This window comes from Numida meleagris, chromosome 3, assembly GCF_002078875.1.
Source record: "Numida meleagris isolate 19003 breed g44 Domestic line chromosome 3, NumMel1.0, whole genome shotgun sequence".
NCBI classification, from domain to species: domain Eukaryota; kingdom Metazoa; phylum Chordata; class Aves; order Galliformes; family Numididae; genus Numida; species Numida meleagris.
In genome coordinates this window covers 49,781,098-49,799,792 of record NC_034411.1, presented here as the reverse complement: position 1 = coordinate 49,799,792, position 18,695 = coordinate 49,781,098, and the positions used below count along the sequence as shown (strand labels likewise).

Sequence of the window (18,695 nt, the reverse complement as noted above, 5' to 3'; positions counted from 1 at the left end):
TTTCGCTGTTCCTCGTATACAACTGCTATCATCATTACTTGCACTAATCAAAGCCCTGGCTTCTCATTTCAAAGAGCATCCTTTTCATCACTCTACTCAGCTATTCACCATCAATTTCTATTTAGCATCTTTATGAGGCATACCTTCTAGCTTTTTTTTCTTTCACCATCAACTGGCATTCCTTTGTGAAAAAGCTGCCTTGATTATTTTTAGAATATGCCGTTTAAATACAGTATGCTAGACCAAAGTAACTGATTTACACTGTACTTTTGTGCGTCTATACTCCAGTGTGTAATTAACGTGAGTTATCTCCAAGGGGACATTTCTGAAATCATAGCTAACCAAACTGTTCCCCACCACCACTTCAGACACACTGTCTGAAGAAACATCATGGTGACAGTGACCAATGGACAATTCAGTTAAATAAAGCACACAGACAACTGCACCACCAGCAAATGATCAGTGGCAGTTACATCCATATCACTGACAAATTTCAGAAGAAGTGGTTAGTTAACACAAAAGTTACAATGAAGATTTTAGGTACCACTTCCTTTCATCTTACGTAGCTCTCAAAACCATTCTGTGCACCAAAAGCTCACTGCAACTCCACTTTATGATGACCTACGTATGGACAGCCATTTTCATTGTTCATAGGAACCCACGTCACTCTTTATGCAAACTGTAATCACTTCCTTAATCTTTTAGTGCGTTATGTGCATCCTACCTCCAAACACTTTAAGATGGAGCATATTCCACATCTCCATGATGATATTTATTTCACCATTCAATTCAGCTGCATGTGAAAAGATCAATACCCAAATGTACAAAGAGATTTCTTGTTCTTGGTATCTGCTTCAAGAAGCAGCATTGCTATTTTTTAAAAAAATATATGGTTGACCTTTTCACAATTGCCTCTTTGATATCAGTAATACATTGCGCTGCCTTAAGACTAGAAAAATGACTGTCCAAAGTAAGCATCCGGTGTTTTTCTTCTAAGTAAATGGAAAACAAAAAGAAGTTAGGGTAGCATCACTGACAGCAAGACTTTAAGCTGGTATATCAAGACACGTGAGAAACATTAAATGAATAGAAATGCTGTATGTAATTGAACTAGACCAGTGAATTACTACTGCAGTTTTAAGAGAAATAAGCATCTAAGCTGATGTTGTTCCTTAAAAGTTAACTAAGAATCTAATTTCTCTATACTCAAGATGCAGTTAACATGGCTAACAAAGTAGTAATTCAAATATTCAGTTTACTTTATATTTAAAACTAACTGCTTCCCCTAAATTTAATCCCAATATTGCGAGAAAACTCTGGGGAGTATAGCAACTGAAACAATTCCACTCACAGTACCTGAAACTGATCTGAGAATGGCTAGCTCTGAAGCTCACAACACTGAACTATATAACAAATACTGTGTTTTAGTTACTTAAGTTTGCAATTAAACCACTATCATCCCACTGCTGGAACTTGACAGTATGTGTGCTTGCCTCTAGTCCATTCCAATTCCTTATAACAAAATACATTTTATGGAATGTATAAGACTTTTAAACATTTAAATAATTTTCTTCTCTCAAGACTTGTTCTTGACTTTGATGTTGTGCTTTTGAGAAAAAGATGAGGGTCTGAACTGAGACCTGGAGGAAAATGATTCTGCAGTAGCTAACCTTCAAAGATGTCAACTACAGCAAATGATAAACCATGCACTCTGAAACACTGACAATTAACAGCATACAAAGTCAGCTGTATTTTTTATTTTCCTGTACAATTGCTAAGCATTTTTAATCAAAGGTAAAATATCAACCATTACATGAAAACATGTAATGCCATAGGCAGGGTTGCCATCCAGTAGATTAGGCTGCCCAGGGCCCCATCCAACCTGACCATGAACCCCCTAGAGGTGGGATGTTACAGCTAATTTTACATTCACAGTTAGGTACAGAATTGACGATGCCAAGTACCAGCACAACATGGAACAACTTTCTGCAGTAGCAGGCATTACTTTCAGTACACAGAGTTCAAGGAAACTTGAGATATTTCTTTCTAATCAAATTAATGACCTATGTTAATCGCTTCCATTGTGACTTTCCTATAGGATAGCTATGAGATCTTCTTTCAGTTTACACAAACATTCTGAGTAATTTACACTACCTAGATGGATAGCTGCTTTTATTTTAGCTTCACTGCAGAATCAAAACACAACTCCTTCCCTAAAAAAAAAAAAAAAAAAGCACAAACAGTAGAGGTACCCAGTCTGCAGATTTAAGTGCTTGAATGTGTTTAGAACGTTCCTTCTAAAGTGTCATTGGGATTTCACCAGAAAGTTATATAAAACTGCATAAACTATTGTAAAATTGTGAATTGAATGCAAATTGCACACAAGAAAGAGAAAACACGGTTAAAGTTTTTTTTCTATAAATTTAGTCCACTGGATCTGATGCTAAATTTAATTTACATCTATTTTAAGGCAAACATCTCTAGAACAGAACTCTGATGTCATTTCTGGAGTATAATATGACCTTAGAACATAATATAAACAAAAAAAAGGAATTTTGGAAGCAAAGTACAAATATTTTGTAACTTATTCAGAAGTATTCAGGTATAGCGTAGACTGTAAGCTACAGACACATACACTTCATCTATTTAAAGTATTTATTAGTCATTTCACATTTCTAAAATGCTAAGTGCGTATAGCTCAGTCAGACCAAAAATAACTACAGAAAATTAAGTTAAAATCAAGTACTCAAGTGGATCCGGAGGTGCTAAGAGTGTCTAGCAATTATACTCAGGACTCCACAAACACAGCAAGTTGTGTATCACTTACTTCCAGGGTGAGGGGTTGGGTTACGGCATCTTCAAAACTTTCCTATCAGTGTAGACCAGTATTCAAACACAGAGACATACGTTAAACCAAAACAGAAAGAAATCATAAAAGCAAATCTATTCATAGATGCTGTCCACTAATGCTACAGGAGAAAGTTTGGTTCATCTTCTGCATCTTCTTTTCCAAGAATGCAAATTCTAGTCTTTTTCAAGCATTTAAATGATTTTTAAGGCATATTCTGAAGGTTTCCTCTTCCTCACCCTAAGTCTCCAGAGTTAATCTGTTATTTTGACAGTATTTATACCTGCACACTCAGCAAGTCAAACAGAAGTTGTTTCTCAGTACAGAAGTGAGGATTGTTGCTTATGCTAGCAGGTACACATAAGAAAAAGGTTCTAAACTGCTTATGTTCTTCTGTTGTTGTGACTAGACTCTTCCTTATTTTGGCTTGTAGATACAACATGGTTAGTAGTACACTGTTCCACTAAAAAATCAATTTATTATTTCATAAAAAAAGAAATGTATTACTTTTAAATTATTAAAACCATCCCACTTCAGTGTTGGAGGTGGAAACAGCAACCTGGAGCTCCAACACTGAGCAGCCTACAGAATTACACATTGTAATCAGAACTGATACTTTCTACATTTAATTAAAATAAGTCTAGTTTTCTAAGGCACAGAACTTCCCATGGATAAAACAGGAATTTATTTTCCTTATTCTCACCTGAGCTCTCAAATATAAACTCTTGCAGCAAAAAGGAATAAAGCAGAGCTATCCTAAGAACTATTCTGAAATAAGATAAACTACTAGCACAAAAAAAAAAAAAGAAAAGAAGCTTTGTACCCTATCAATACCCGAGCTTTGTGAGCAGTGTTTGTAAATCTTCTGTATCGTCCTCAACAGGGTTTTAGTGCGGTTCTATGTAACACGCATGGAATGTCTGCTTTCATCTTGACCTCTCTAAATATGCTATTTTCGGTCACTGAGATGAGCCTGCAGGCCCTCGTATTCCCACCCCCCGACTCAAAAAGCAGCTCCAGGAGGCGCTGAGACGTACGCCGGCGGGGTGCGGGCAGACGGTTAAACATGAAAGGTGGGAAGGGGATCCGGAAAAGGTGAGCGGCTCGGAGAAGGGAGCAGACCCCGGCTAGCCAGGAAATGCCCCGCTCTCCTCGAGCCCGCTGCATGCAGTCGGCCGGGCACCGCGCTCCCCGCCAGCCAGGCACACGGAAGAGGCCCGCTCCCCCCAGCCTCTCCAAGCCCCTCGGTAGAAGCTCCTCCCGCCCCGCTGACAGCGGCCCCCGCCGCACCCCAGTGACCTTCCCGGGGGAGGCCGCTCCCCGCTCCCGCCGGCCGGGGCTGCGCGGCCGCAGCCCCCCGGTTCCGCCCCCTCCCCGCGGCGAGGCGCACGCAGCGGGAGGGGGCAGGGAAGGCGCCGGGCCCCAGGGCCCCGCCCGCTCCCCGACCCCGGGGGAAGGCTCGGGAGGGGGGCACACACCTCGCTGTTAAAGGCCTTCACGGCCTCCATGTCGCGGCCGAGGCGGGAGCCGGGCGGCTTCTCTCCACTGATGGCGGCCGGGCCGGGGCTCGGCCCGCTCTGTGCGTGCGCGCCGCGCTCAGGAGCCGCCGGGCCTCCTCGCCATGGCGGGTGGCGCAGGGGGCGGGCGCGGAGAGACGCGGGCCCCGCTCGTTTCCGTCTCCTCCCGGCGGCGCGCGGTCTCCTCGCCCCCACTTCCCGCCCGGCGGCGCCGACGTCCCCTCCCCCGCCGGACTCCGCTGGGCCGCGCCGGGAGGAGATGGAGGAACAAGGCGCAGCGGCTGCGGCGCGGGCACCAATATGGCGGACACGCGGGGGCTCCTCGCAGCGCAGCTTCGAGTGGAGCCGAGCGAGAGCGGCGCAGGCGACTACAGCGCCACCTGCCGGGAAGCGCCCGCGCCGCAGTGGCGCTGCCGGACGGGGCACGCCCCTCTCTCTCTCTCTCTTCTCAGCAGGGCGTGGCGTGGCGCCGAGCGGCTCCGCCCCGGTACTGCCCCGGGCGCTGCGGCCGGGCGCGGGAGGGAGCGCGGCCCGGAGGGTGCTTGAGGCCGATCTGACGCGCGGTTTGAGTGCTTGTGAGGCGCCGAGCTGCCACTAGGGAAGAAGCAACAGGACGTAACAGAGCGCAATGATCACAAAAGACCTCACAAGTACGTACCGAGGAATATTAGTGATTGAGAGCAAAGCCGGAAAAACGAAGCTGCTTTTAGAACTTGGTAACCCAGCACTAGAGCAGCCGCGTCCAGCAAGGAGTCGTCATTTTGTTACCCGGGGTGTATTTCCAGCTGAACTCCCACCAGCAGCCCCGTTCCACAGCAGTGCTGAATTGCTTCCCCTGCCAGGAAGGCCTCCGCAGTGCTCACCTGTGTCGGGATCAGCGCCAGGAGATAAGAGCTCAGGCTGGGTTCATGAGCGCGCCTGCCTGCAGCTGGAACTTCTCCAGAGCACAGTGCTCTTCTTTAGACCCTACTGACACAGCAGTTCAGACCAGGTATGTTTTCTTTATCTCCACATGAAGACACCCAGACGGTACCTTCCCACCCACACCAGCTCTCCTCAGACAAGACCCACTGTGGCTCTCCATGCTCCATTAATTAACAGTCCCACCCAAAGACATCCGGTACTGACAGACCAAGGCATGCTTCACTTGACTAGCAACATAACTTGGAAGACATGGAATTGTGCAGTTGCATTCTCACAGAAGCTCACATAGAGAATAAATCTTACAAACAGAGTTGTAGGTTTTTCTACGCCAACAGGTTCAGTTAGGGAAAAAGCCCATCTCCAACAGCTAACGTAGTTGCAAGAACAGGCCACAAAGATGGTCAAGAGGCCAGAGAATATGCCCTGTTTGGAGATGATGGAAGAGCTTCAGTTCAGTGTAGAGAAGAGATGAGCTCGAAGTAAGGAAGGCATCCAGTAACAGCCAACACCTATAAAGTGAATTGACTGAATAAAGTGCCTTAACATTTTTCATTATTTTGAAATAATTTCAAATCATCTCTTGACCTGCTCTGTGTCTCTCTTTATCAGAGACACATCAAGTCAAGAGACAGTGGTCTTAAAGCAGAAGAGGTTCTGACTCAACAGTAGGAAAACCTTTTCCACCATGAAGATAGCCAAACAGTTAAATAGGTTCCCTAGAGAAATGGCATAATCTCCATCCCTTCTCAAGGTCAAAGAGGGTAAAATTCTGGCTAACCCACTCAGAACTCACAGCTGAGCTTACCTGGAGCCAGAGATCAGGTTAGGGGGCTTCTGAAGTTCCCTCCAAGCCAAGCAACACTGGCAGTCTTCTATCAGAAGGACAGTGCTGGCCTCCCCTTCGCAAAAGTTTTAAGAGAATCTCATTGTGCTCCCCAGGTTGGGCACAGACTTTGCTCCTCTTTTGTTCTTTTCCTGTGGGAGCTGAAAGTAAAACGTGAAGAGACAACTGTTCAAATTATTGTAGAGACTTTGCAAGGGATTTATGGTATTGCAGTAACTGGTAAAACTATCAACTTCATACTCCTCTGGAAAACTTACTGAAATATTTTAGTTATAAACTGCCCTCTAGGATCTGGTAGCTTTCCTTTTGGGTCAAATTGAAGCAGGCCTGGTTTTTCTTGTGAAGATGTATGGAATACTACACTGGACTGGAAAACATTTTGCAATAACTATTTTAAAATTGGCTTCAAAGTGGACACAAACTTCCATGTGACTGCTTTTACAGAACGTTTATTCCAGTAGCATTATCTCTTCCAGAGAAGGGAAGAGTGAATAAAGAAGTAACCAGAAAAGGAAGGGTAAGATTCACACTTAGATATATACACAAAGCCTTGACCTCTGAAATGCAGAAGTGACCTCTGAATTTGCAGTGAGGGAGTTAGCTGTCAACCAAGAATGAGAAAGCAGTTAACAGAGTAAATACTATGTCTCTGATCATAACACTAGATATTCTAGATTAAGCAAGCATACAACCAAAGTAATACCAAAACAGTGCAGAAAAATGGTTTGTTCTGGGGCAAGGCTCATGACACCATCTAATTCAATAACTTATGGTATTACTCATGACATACCAAAGTCAGGAGGTTTCTTATCTTGTTCAGTACGCTGTCATTCATTCTGTTACAGAGCAATGCAAGATTTCTTCAATTCTGGTGCTTTGTGAAACTACTGAAAGTCATTGCAGAAACTTCGGTTTTGCAAATAAGATTACTCTTGCTTTCCAAAATGTAAAGGAATTGTATGTGAGATTTGCAGTGATGGTGTAGGGTTCCTGTTTGGATCCAAACACAACTTTGCAATTGTGAGAGAAAAGCAAGAATGGGGATATCTTAATCTGACATGTAGTGAGTCTTCCATAAAAAGGTAAAAGTATGCCCTCCTTTTTCCTACTTCTGACAAGCCTAAATACAGATTCAATAGAATGAACAACTGTCATACTGGCAAATGCTCTTAAGAAGTCCTCCATACACAAGAACTGTTCCCTGCACTTTTCTCTCACGTTTTAGAATAAAAAAAACACAAGAAGTGTCAAGAGAGAGAGCTGTTGTTTCAGGTAGGCACAGAGAAAAGCAGATCTGTAGTAACAGCCACTTGCAGCGTAAGATAAAGGTAAGAAAATAGTAGTAAATTTCTTTGCAGCAAACCCTTGCCACACTTTTTTTTTTCCAAAGACATCTACAAGACAAAGCCAAATCATTCTGCATGCACATTGCCAATCTAATTAATTTTTCAATGTGCTTTCAAAGAGCAGCTTACAATTTTGACTGAACTTCAGCACATGCTTCTTATTTATCATTTTTCACAAGCTACCTCATCATTATCTTTCATTTATATTTTTAGTTTCTAAATCAGTTGTAATAAAGGAGTAGCAGTTCTTAATTTGTAACTAGAGGTATTGAAACATTTTCCATTGAACTTATCCTGAATTGGTTAGACATGGGGAGATGTTCCCCCCACCCCCCAAGTGTGCATTTCAAACATTGTAAAAGGAACTCTGAACCACTATATTAGTAACTTTTCATAATATGATAGTCTAATTATTCAAAATCCCAGTCAGTTTACTATCCAGTTCCTCGTGATTGGGTTTAACTTACTCTAAATGTGTTGTGCTTGTCCTGGCTTGATGGTGTCAGGCTCTGGTCATTCCACCCTAGGAATCATGTGAAAGTGTTTTTACAATGAAGCATGGTTTTTGAAAGACAACTTATGCTTAAATTTGCAGGCCAGCTTCAGTGCTCAGAGACACACCCTAAATCTATGTGGATTTCAACTGAAGCTGCTTTTTCTCTGATGCAACGTTGTTGGCCATGCAAGTCACACCTACAGTGGTATTTCCAACATTTCTAAGGTAATCTCAGACAGGAAGCATTTCCTATTCCTTTCTTATTCTGTACAGGGTTCTAACCCTGAAGTTTGAACTTCATGCTGTACTGGTTTCTGATTACAGTGTATAGTCACAAGGTAAAGCAATTGCTATTTCTTACTGCTACGTAACTAACATTTAGTTCTGCTTCTAATAAGGTGATAATTTTAAGGAGTAGATTAGGCAATGATTTTGCAGCAGCAACTATGGCATGCTTATCTCACTATGATGAAGCAGAATTACAAAGATGGAACATGGAAAATCCTGATGATTTCCACTTATAAACACTGTGAAGACAGTTTCTCTAGCCAATTCCAGCTACAAGCATATCAATTTTTGGAAACTTGACACGAAAAGCTATTATAAACAGTATAAAGAATATGCACTGAAATCATGAAGAATTCAATTCTGGTAGCTCTGTTCACAGACCAACAAGCCAAACTAGAATCAAAATGCCCTAGTGAGAATATGAAAGATGACAGACAAAACTTTTAAAGTGTTCATCTACTAGCTCATGTTCCTTTTGAGATACGGGCTGACAACCCATCAGCAGCAGTCCTTGATCAAAAATTTGGATTTTTTTTTCATATTACGTTTTCTCTCCTCCTCAAATCTCTATCTTGCAGCCGTTAACACTGCAAAAGCAGAATTATTTCTGCCATTCTAATGAGAATCTTTTTTGGTTTTATGGAGTATAACAGAAGTGAGCACAATACGCTAAGAGCTATTTACACAATTTCTCTTCACTATCTCACGCAAATGTAGGAAAATTGTTTATAGTTTGCCTTATTTTTTTTTAGATTTATTTCAAGCTGAACAAGTGAGACAGACTATCACATTTAATATCTTAATAAAAATCTAGAGAAATTAAACCAAATTTTCAACCAGCATTTAAGCTGAATTTTTCTATCAAAATGAGTACAAAACACAGCTCTCAAAATTAAATTAGTATACAGATTTTCTAGACATAGGTCACTGCCACAAGTATGTATAGAACTCTGCAAGTTTTTCTACAGTGTGTGGACTAGGCTCTCATCACACATCTGCGTTCTGGTAGCTTCCAGAAAATCATAATATGTAGAAGACCAGAAATGAAGGAATAGCCAAGGTTTATTCTATATTGATTAAACCAGTCTGCAGCACCTAATCAACTACTGACCAAAATATGTTATATTTGAAGAAGAAAGGATTCTCATCACACTGACAACTTCTTCATCGTTTTCAGCAGTTAAGCCCAATTTTCTCATTTCAGAGCTGCTGCTTTGCAAGTCATGACCTCATTACAGTCGTATCAACTGTACTTTTTTTTCCCCTAAAGAGATTGAGTTCTCATCTCTTCTTTTACTTTTCAGTGACGAGTAATTCCAGTTAGTGAAGTAAAACATTTCCAATCACTTAGTATTCAATTTTGAACAGTGAAGCTCACCTCATTAGCAATTCACACAGCAAAAGAGGAGACAGCAGAAATCTATGGCGACAGACTAAACAGCGAACTACTAAGACACATGGTAAAATTAATCTGTTTTTTTCACAAATACACCTGTGCTTTGATAAAAGACAGATCAGTCAATGAAATCTTCGCACTAAGTCAAAAACGAGCAGAATAAAGAGGACTGCAGGTACACACAAGGTGTTGGTCAGCATACAAGTACAAGGATTTCAAGATAGTGATTTTTTTTTTTTTTTTACCACACCCCAGGTAAAGTGGTCATGACTACCTGCTTGCAACTTCATAAGGAAGTTACATAGATATGCTTTCCTTATCCTTTTCTTACTCCCATTCCAATATGCTTACCAAAAATGTACATTAGAATGACAGTATTTGCTATCTGTACTATTAACCACGTTTTGAAATAGTGCTTATAGCATGGCAGTTAACTATTTGTGCCAACATTCAGATTCTTCTCTGTATGTCCATACAAATAGTTCAAGTAAGGCCTATGTGACTGAGATAAAACAAAAAAGAACAAACTCTTGAATGCAATCTCAAGTTATTCATAAGGAAATAGTTGTACTTTTAGATCTTCTTGTACGACACCATGAGTATGCATCAAGCATGCGCTTACTGGTTTTCACCACTAGCTTAACCGTTTGTACAAACGGTAAAACAGAACCAAACCAAAGGCATGGCAGTGTTCTCCATATCTTCCTTCTCCAAGAAAGGAACTTATCTTTCCAAAGTCACAAAGACCATGCAATTTTTTAGAAGTTGTATGAAAGATATTTCATGAACTACAGAACTTACTGGTAATCAAGGAATCCTCCTCTTTTGAGAGTGTAGGCAGAAGAGAGCAATCAGTCCCTGATGTGATAGGAGATGATAGCATAGCAAAAAAAAGGAACTTGATGAGAATAAATACAGGCACATTCAGCGTGTGCAGAATCCTATGCCCACTAATGCCAAGTTGCTAGTAACGTCTAGAAATACATCCAAATCCTTCATCTGTCCAAAAGGCTCAGGAGTCCACAAATGCATACTCCTTGCACACCTTTATCTATCTCTTAGCCAATAACTAATGCAAGACATTAACAAAAATCATTTGGAAACTCCACAGGGAGAAAATCATTACTTTACAATTACTTTTAACATTCTGAACATGATGCTTATTTGACCAATTTTTTTAATATATATTAACATAGTTACACCTCTTCACTGTGAAGGATAATGAAAAACTGGGCAGACTGGCATATGTAAGTATCTAAGGGCTTTGTAAAACACCACCTAAACTGCAGCACAGGCAGCACTGAGCAGAGCTACTAAATTCAGCTGGATTGAGCTGACATTCAGAGCCAGAGGGGGGAATTAGACTGTGCCACACAGCTGAACTACACAGCTTTCCAGATCTTGAATGCAGAATTTGGTTCAGGATGATGATAGAGTTGGAATTCGGCTGGCTTGGGTCCTGCAGAGCTTAGCAGTAAAGTTCCCATATCCACCTTTAAATTTGTCAAGAAGCAAAGCAAGAAAATACTTTATAGATCTTAGTGGTCCTGAAAACGGTGTAGTTAAATCAGCGTGATACTTCATTTCCTTCTCAGACTCACTTGAAGCTCTGATCTCAGAGAGAAGGCAGCTACCAGGAAGTATATGCCTTCTGGCAAGAACTTGTGCCAGAAGGAACATTCCCAGCCAAAAATTGTTTCAACATTCTTGATCTACAGTGTCTACATGTTGAGTATGAAAAAGGTCAATAGACCTGCTACACCTGAGAGCTCCTTCTAAATTTGTGAGCACATCAGGATTAGTTACACAACGCAGCTCAGCATCCACAGAGGTTCCTGGTGAACTTTCTCCACTTTAAAACTCACCCAGCTTATGGCATCAGGAAAGCATCTAAGGGCACCACATTATAGGACCAACATTTTTTGTTGATACATTCAAACAGGTACAAAGTTACATTCTCATAGTAATTTACTTATGATCCAGAAGTAAAAAAAAAACAACAAAACACTCCAATACATTCTAATATAGAATTCATTTTTGAAAACAACTCATTTTAAGAAAAAAACCTTATGTACTGGCTACAGTTTCCCAGTTCAAGACTGCATTTACCCATGCACAAGTACAGAAGCTACCATTCTGTTCAGTCCTGGCAACTACACTTGTATGAGTGCTATACACAAGACTGCGTAAAATATTGTTTGTAAAAGCACAATGTCTTCCAGTACCTGAAACAGGGAAATGTGGAAAATTGCTGGGGATTGAGAGCAAGAGTACACGCTCCTTCTGTAGGAATAGTGTTATCTACTTCACAGTACAGTCTGAACTCCTTTTGTTTGCCTAGAGTTTGATACAGGAGAATTTGTGATTGCCTTTTAGGTAAATACATTTTGGTGACAAAGTATTCTTCGCCATGTTTGATGTCCCTAGGCATGCTTCACCTTCAGCTCTCAGGCTCCTAAAACAGGCTTCTTAAGGACATTTCTAACCTTAATGCAAGATAGTGATAGATATATGCCCCATATCTCTCTAATTCCCTATAAAAAGAACTACATTTGCACAAGTGAAAATATTACTCCTACAAGAATTTAAGTACTGAGATACCTTGTATTGACTTTATAAGTCTTTCTCTTACAGAATAATAACAGGTTGCTCTTCATTAGTCAGAATTTATGGAATAGAGCATTCAAAATCTCTTCTTTTTCAGCTTTTTATGAGACTTTTTAGTAGTAATCTTTGCATTGTGGACTCTCAATGGTTTTAGAAAAGAAACAGCAGAAATCATCTCATCACAGCTGATATATTTTAAAATGGCCACTCTTTAAGGGCAAGCCTTAAGGAACTAACACCAGCATGACTCTTCATGACATAACAGAAAGGTTATTTTGCCTAGGTGAGAGTCCTACAAGAACAGGAGCATCTGAGACCATTTTGTATTATCTGATCTGTTCTTGACATGAATGCATTATTCTCAGAACTCCTCTCACATCAAGCAGTCATAGAACTAGCACAAATCACTCAAATTGCTCCATGACATATTCAGAAGGACAGGAGGGCACAGCAGGGCCAGGGTTTGGGTATGCCTGGGGAGCTTTTTGGCATAACAGCGAAGCAGCAAGTTACATTAATACTTTAAAGATGGAACCTCCCCCACAGCATGTGAACAGGAAAGCTGAAGCTCATTTCTCCAGACTGGAGCACAGCCACTAGGGAATGAACTGCTATGAGCCAGATGATCCCTCTCAGTCATATGCTTGCTTTGCAGGATTCATGAAACAAGATTATGTCATTTAAATATCTCTTATGCAACCAGGAGTGTGTCCCAGTAGACAGAAAGCTTCATTCACTCAGGACCAAATCCAGCATTTCAGTTTCACATGAATCCGTTCAGGTATAAACTGATGAAAAGCTGAACTGCTTGCAAGGGGTATCAATGTTATGAATATCTGTGATCTAAAATCACTCTGGTGATAGTAGAGGCAAACTAAATGCAAAAAGTCGACAGCATAAATAATTTAGAAAAGCAAAGTGTTTAAATATAATTATTTTGTCTTTTAAAAACTTTCAGAAGAGTTTTCAAATTCAGTATCCTTGTGTGCATATAAAGAAGCACTGGGGTGCCATTATGTCCTCCATTAGGAGGTTGCTGTTTCTGAGGAAAGCCTTTCTGAGCCCCGTACAATGACAACTTGTATGAGCAAATGACAACTGGCCAAAAGGGATATTTACAAGAGCAGTTCCCATCCCGCATGGGAGAGTGCTCACAAAGCCTTACGTTCCTGATCCCCCAGACTCTTTTTGGCCACAGACAGGGCCTTCTCTTCAGCATCTGTCCTTCTTCACCATCAGGTGTGTTTCCAGAAGCCACACAAAGCTGGTGGAGTTCCCTGGAGCTTAGTGAAGACGCAGCAAGGGTTTGGCAACCCGGTGCAGCAGGCAGCAGCCAGAAGCCAGACTGAGCCACCCCGATAGCAGCACTAAGTCGAAGAACTTCAGGTAAAAGGCACGACAGAATTTTACCTCCGGGCTCATCCTGTACTTAACAGCCAGCCCCCCCGAGGGCGCCCAACCCGCCCAGCCGCAGGCAGCGGTGCCGGCTGTGCTGCGCCGCGCCCCTCGCGAGCCCCGCAGCTCCCGGATTGGCGGCGGCGCGGTACAACGGCGCCACCTGGTGGCCACTTTTGGAGAAGCCCCGCAGGGGGGAGGAGCGCCGCGCGAGGTTCCCTCCCCCCCCCGCAACGGGAGCCGGCAGCCTCAGGCACGGGCTCTCCTCCGGGCGCCGGCTTTTTCGTAAAGGAACTGCGCTTCCCTTCCTCTCCTTATGCCTGTGCCTTGTTTCCCTTCTCTCCCGGCCCAAAACAGCCGCACACCCCCATCCTTCCTTTCCATTTCCCATAGCCAGCAATGATTCAAAAAAAAAAAAACATTACAATAATAAAGGACTGCGTCTAATTGGATACTGGTTTGCTAATTGAACATACCACTTCAAAACAAAAGCCAAATTATTTGCAAGAGATTTGCACTTCAAAACTACGGCTTTACTTTCATTCAGCTTCATTATTCAAACTCGCACGCATCTGCTTTGGTTTAATAGGAAGAATGCAGCTGACGTGCTGAAGACCAGAACTTGAATTCAGCTTTCGTCCATAAGCACTGTGTTCAGAGCTCTACTGAAATAAATGTAAGTGGTGAGCCACCTCTGCTAGAGACAACCTACATTCTATTCTCATTTTGTATCATTCCTCAAAAAAAAAAAAGTATAATTATTATACAAAATGGGAGGATGATCCCTTCACGCCTTTAGAAACTCATTCTCTTTATTTTGTAATGTCTTGCTTTTTTCCACTTTACTGTAGATTTTCTTAGAATCTGAGCTCTCTGGTTAGGTCGGAGGCTACCTGCTGTAAGGGCTGTTTATCCCTTGGTATAGAAAGGCTGCACTCCAGTCTTCATTTAGGCCTCACAAAGTTCACAGTCATTAGCACTGGTGAAAATGTTATGGCTTCTTTATTCCTTAAATCTTTTTTTAATACCTTTGAACTCCTCAAGTTGCATCAAGTATAATTGAACCTATAATATAATGTAACAAGGATCTGGCTGTACACTGATAAAGTGCATGATAACCACAGGTCTGCCAGCTATAGCACTTGTATTTGTATAATAAGGTCTGACAGTGCTGTAATTAAAGGATTGATTCTAATAAAAGGAACCCAGGTTTGTGTCATTTCCACTGATACTATCTCATGGAAAGGTGACAAACCTGAATATGGCTAAACAGAATTAAAAATCTAACTCTTGTCTATACTAGAAACCCAGCAAGGTTTAGTTGGTGCTAGAAAACAGGCAATACTAGTAAAAATAACAAAATGACAATTATTGAAAAGAAATGTTATGATAGGTAACAAATGCCCTACTAAAAACTTCCAAAATATTTTGATTTACAATGGCATGTTTAGCAGCTGGCAAAAAACATAATAAGTAGCCATCAGACCAGGTAAGCATGCTGTAGTATCTGCAAGGGATAACTGTGATCAATCCCATTTCTGAATTATTAGCTGAGTAAACTTTCTGTAGAGAAAAGATACTAAATGTCTAATTAGACATGCTTGTCTTGTCCCAGAATGCTGCCTAAAAAAAAACGTGGAAAACCATTTAATACAAGATTTGTTCTTAATAAATCAGTACTGTAACTCCTCCGTAACTTAACATCAAATTGTGTGCTAGAGTCCACTGACATGAGCAAGTCTCCACGAAGTTTTACATGAAGAAACAAAGGTCCATTCAATTACAAGATCAGACTCTACACAACTATAAGTGATAAGAACTCCTCAGGATTTCTCTTCATGTTTGTCTGAGAAGAAGTTGGCTGAGCTTGGAACACAAGGAATCAGTTGGAGCAAAGCTAAATTTCATGCTTGTGTTGCTAGTGAGACTAAAGAAAGCAATGTCTGTTCTCCTAATAATCAAGGAACACTACGTACTGTTGTATACAGTTTCACTGTCAAGAGTTAGATGTACTCCTTAGTATTTCGGCAGTTTGTCACTTCAATCCTTCACCTTTTCAATCCTTAGGGACATGGTTTAGTGGAGTTATTGGTGGTAGGAAGATGGTTGAGCTGGATGATCTTGTAGGTCTTTTCCAACCTTGCTGATTTTATGATTCTATGATTCACATGGAGTTTACCTATGAAGAAGTTAGAACTGGAGTTTGAGGACTGCTCAGACTTACTACATATTTTTCTTCCTGTAAGGCTTGAACTATATGTGAAATTGCAGAGAGTTTTGAAGGAGACTTGGAGAAAAATGGAAAGAAGGCTACAGTAAAAAGACAACTTCAGAAAGCAGATCAATTCTTACTGTACCTGAAAACAAACCAGACTAACATGGGAATCATAGTATTCACACTACTAATTCTGTATTGTTTCCCTCCAGAGGCTGTTTTTACATAAACATTACTGTACTAAATAGCAGTAGCATGCATTAGTTTTATCATTGTTATTAACATCTAAACTACATAGTCTTGAAAAAAATGCTCATTTTAAATATCATTACCTGCTATACACGTTCTTCTCCCAAAACTTGATTCCCAAAGCCACTGTGTAACGCCTTACATTTCCTGACTAGCAGAAACCATAATTGTACTTAAGATTATTCTGATAATGCTAGATTTTTGATGTGGTTCTGATGAGAAGAGAAATACAGTGACAGTTTTTCTATAGAGGTTCATTCAAATGGGAGGCAAAGAAAAGGGATAACTTAATATGACCACAAGATAGTTAACAAGTTCTTCCTCCTGAGCAACAAGCCTGACTTCAATTAAAATCAAGAGATACAATTAGTAAATATTTATGTATTTCTAAATGTATTATTGTCTAAGATGTTAAGAACGTGCTATGCCTGTAATATGGGCCTTCCCCAACCCTTAAAGTACAGCTTCACATCTCTGTCCTTCCAGTCTATCTCAGTGGTACAACAGCCTCCTTTATCTAAAAGCAGAAAAGGAGAAAGGATAGAACCACATCTGTACAAAACAAAAAGGGAGCTAACACTTATCTTAGTTCCTATAAGAAGAAAAATCCCTATTTTTTTTCAGTCTACAAAGCAGCATGCTTGTGGTAGAGAAGATCTTGTGTCCTGCTATGTCACAGAGCAGAAGATAACCTAGATTATCTTGACGCTAGGCACAGAAGAAACTTGTTCAGTCATATGGATTACTAGCAACATCTGCTTTACTGAAAGCACGCAAGACACTTAGTTCACTCCAGCAGTGTCAGCCAGTTATTGCTTTGACTCATGAACACAGGCAAGCAGCAAAAGCAATACCATGACCTAATGAAGTTTGTAATACTTGCTTACCTCAGTACAGCAGGCTATGAATTACATATACTGCCTTTACATGAACTTCAACTCTCCTTGCTACAGCAGCAACCACTAAGAAAGAACAGTACAGTATTGCCTGTTTTAGTTCTACTCATGTTCTTGAGCATTAACAGACAACAAGCAAGCAAAATACAAGATGAAACATTCAATAAAGTTAGAAGCCACATTAAAAATACCACACTTAAAAAAATTTTTAAATGAAAGTATTTTAAAATAGTAACATGGCTATAAGTAAACATTATAACAACAAAAGCAATTTTTAAAATTACATTCAAAACATATGCTATGTATTTTAATGTATCTAAGGTCACACTAGGTAACTAGCATTGAGAAAGTAAATAAGTAAAACAGCTACCTTGTGTTATAACATCCTTTTTCCTTCCAAGAAATAAGAAAAAAAAAAAGAAAAAAGTAGGGCTTACGCCTTAAATAGCCATCTCAGCCTGCCTGATAAGAAGAAAAGGGTCAGGTGAGAGAAACCAATTCAGCTGTGCCTCATTGGGAAAAAGGGAGATTGTATGTGGCATCCCTCATTGAAAGCAGCTGGCAAATTATTGCACATGAAAGGCAGTTATAAAAAGGTATTGTTAGAGGGCCTTTAAGGAACTTGCAGAGTTCAGAAGTTTTATGGGTAAGTGGTTCTGATATGTGTTTTCCTTGTTAACTAGGACGTGCTTATTTATTTCCATGTCCTTTAGTCTTAGATGGAGATGTGGGTAGCTTAGAGGGTGAAAGAAATTATGCTATGGTTGTACTTGTGAGTGTATTGCTTCATAGATTTTGCACAGGTAAAAGAAAGCTAGTCAATTTTCTAGCTAACATGTTATTGGTAGCTTCTTGTGCTCTGCTGCTGGATGACTTTCTTACCTGCTGTTGAACAAAATGAATGCTTTTCTAAGACTTTTGTAAACGAAGAAAGAAACTTAATAGCTTAAAGGAGTCAAAACATACTGGAAACTTTAACAGATATTAAGAGTGCCTAAGGGAAGAAAATCATACTTCAGGTGCAGAAACATACCTAATCTATATTTTCTGTTGTGTACTTTAATCACCCTGTAGATCTATTGAGAAGTAAGGAATACAGTTACTGATTTCAATACTAATGTCTGTAGCGTCTCTATGGTATAATGTTCTTCTGTAACATTTGAGTTTTTTATTAGGCTTTTGTTTAAGCTGTCTGTGCATACAGCACATGTGTTGTGTTTCTGTGCCTCTGAAAGCTGAGATAGAGCTGTCTTAAGTGGTGGGTAATTAAACTTTAAACCTTGAAGTTTATGGTGCTTCTATGTGATAAAAAGTACAAATTAACCTGAAGAAACTATCTCTCTCTGATGTAAGATACAGCAATTCATGTTAAAGTATTGACTTATCTTCAAAGGCAGTGGTATCTTTCATCTAACTTGTCATATGACATAAGATTTGTGCTGGTTAATAGTGTAACTTCATAGCAGACTTTATCTGTTCTTAAATTATCATTATCTCCACTACATGGGATGTTGTATTTGCTAGGTGTCTTGGAGTCTTTTTTATTTTCTTCTAAGTCTTAATATAAATACTTAATGTAATGCATATACTAAATAATACTCACACAATTTTTTTTTTAGAACCTTTGAATGCAGGGGAAGTTTAGGGAAAACAGTCAAAAATCCTATGGAGTGG

The 18,695-nt window shown here is 40.4% G+C and overlaps 1 protein-coding gene and 1 long non-coding RNA gene across 17 annotated transcripts in view; one reads left to right on the top strand and one right to left on the bottom strand.

Annotated features, from left to right (window-relative positions):
• Nucleotides 1-17,484, bottom strand: part of SCAF8 (SR-related CTD associated factor 8) — a 161,958-nt gene extending 144,474 nt beyond the window's left edge. For 5 of the 7 annotated variants that reach the window (XR_002436735.1, XM_021391221.1, XM_021391223.1 and 2 more), the window contains exon 1: nt 4,327-4,829. Coding sequence is in view for 4 of the 7 variants with exons in the window: in XM_021391221.1 (XP_021246896.1) it covers nt 4,327-4,356 (30 nt within the window). In the remaining 3 variants the exon portion in view is untranslated. Of the gene's footprint in view, nt 1-4,326; nt 4,830-6,094; nt 6,274-17,012; nt 17,088-17,391 lie in introns of those variants that run through there. The other 2 variants (XM_021391225.1, XM_021391226.1) reach the window with 2 other exon arrangements.
• The window catches only part of LOC110396010, a 74,247-nt gene continuing 60,504 nt past the window's right edge, over nt 4,953-18,695 (top strand). For 9 of the 10 annotated variants that reach the window (XR_002436743.1, XR_002436742.1, XR_002436738.1 and 6 more), the window contains exons 1-4: nt 4,953-5,356; nt 8,075-8,200; nt 13,506-13,652; nt 14,251-14,337. This is a non-coding gene — a long non-coding RNA (uncharacterized LOC110396010). The remainder of the gene's footprint in view (nt 5,357-8,074; nt 8,201-13,505; nt 13,653-14,250; nt 14,338-18,695) is intronic. The other variant, XR_002436741.1, reaches the window with a different exon arrangement.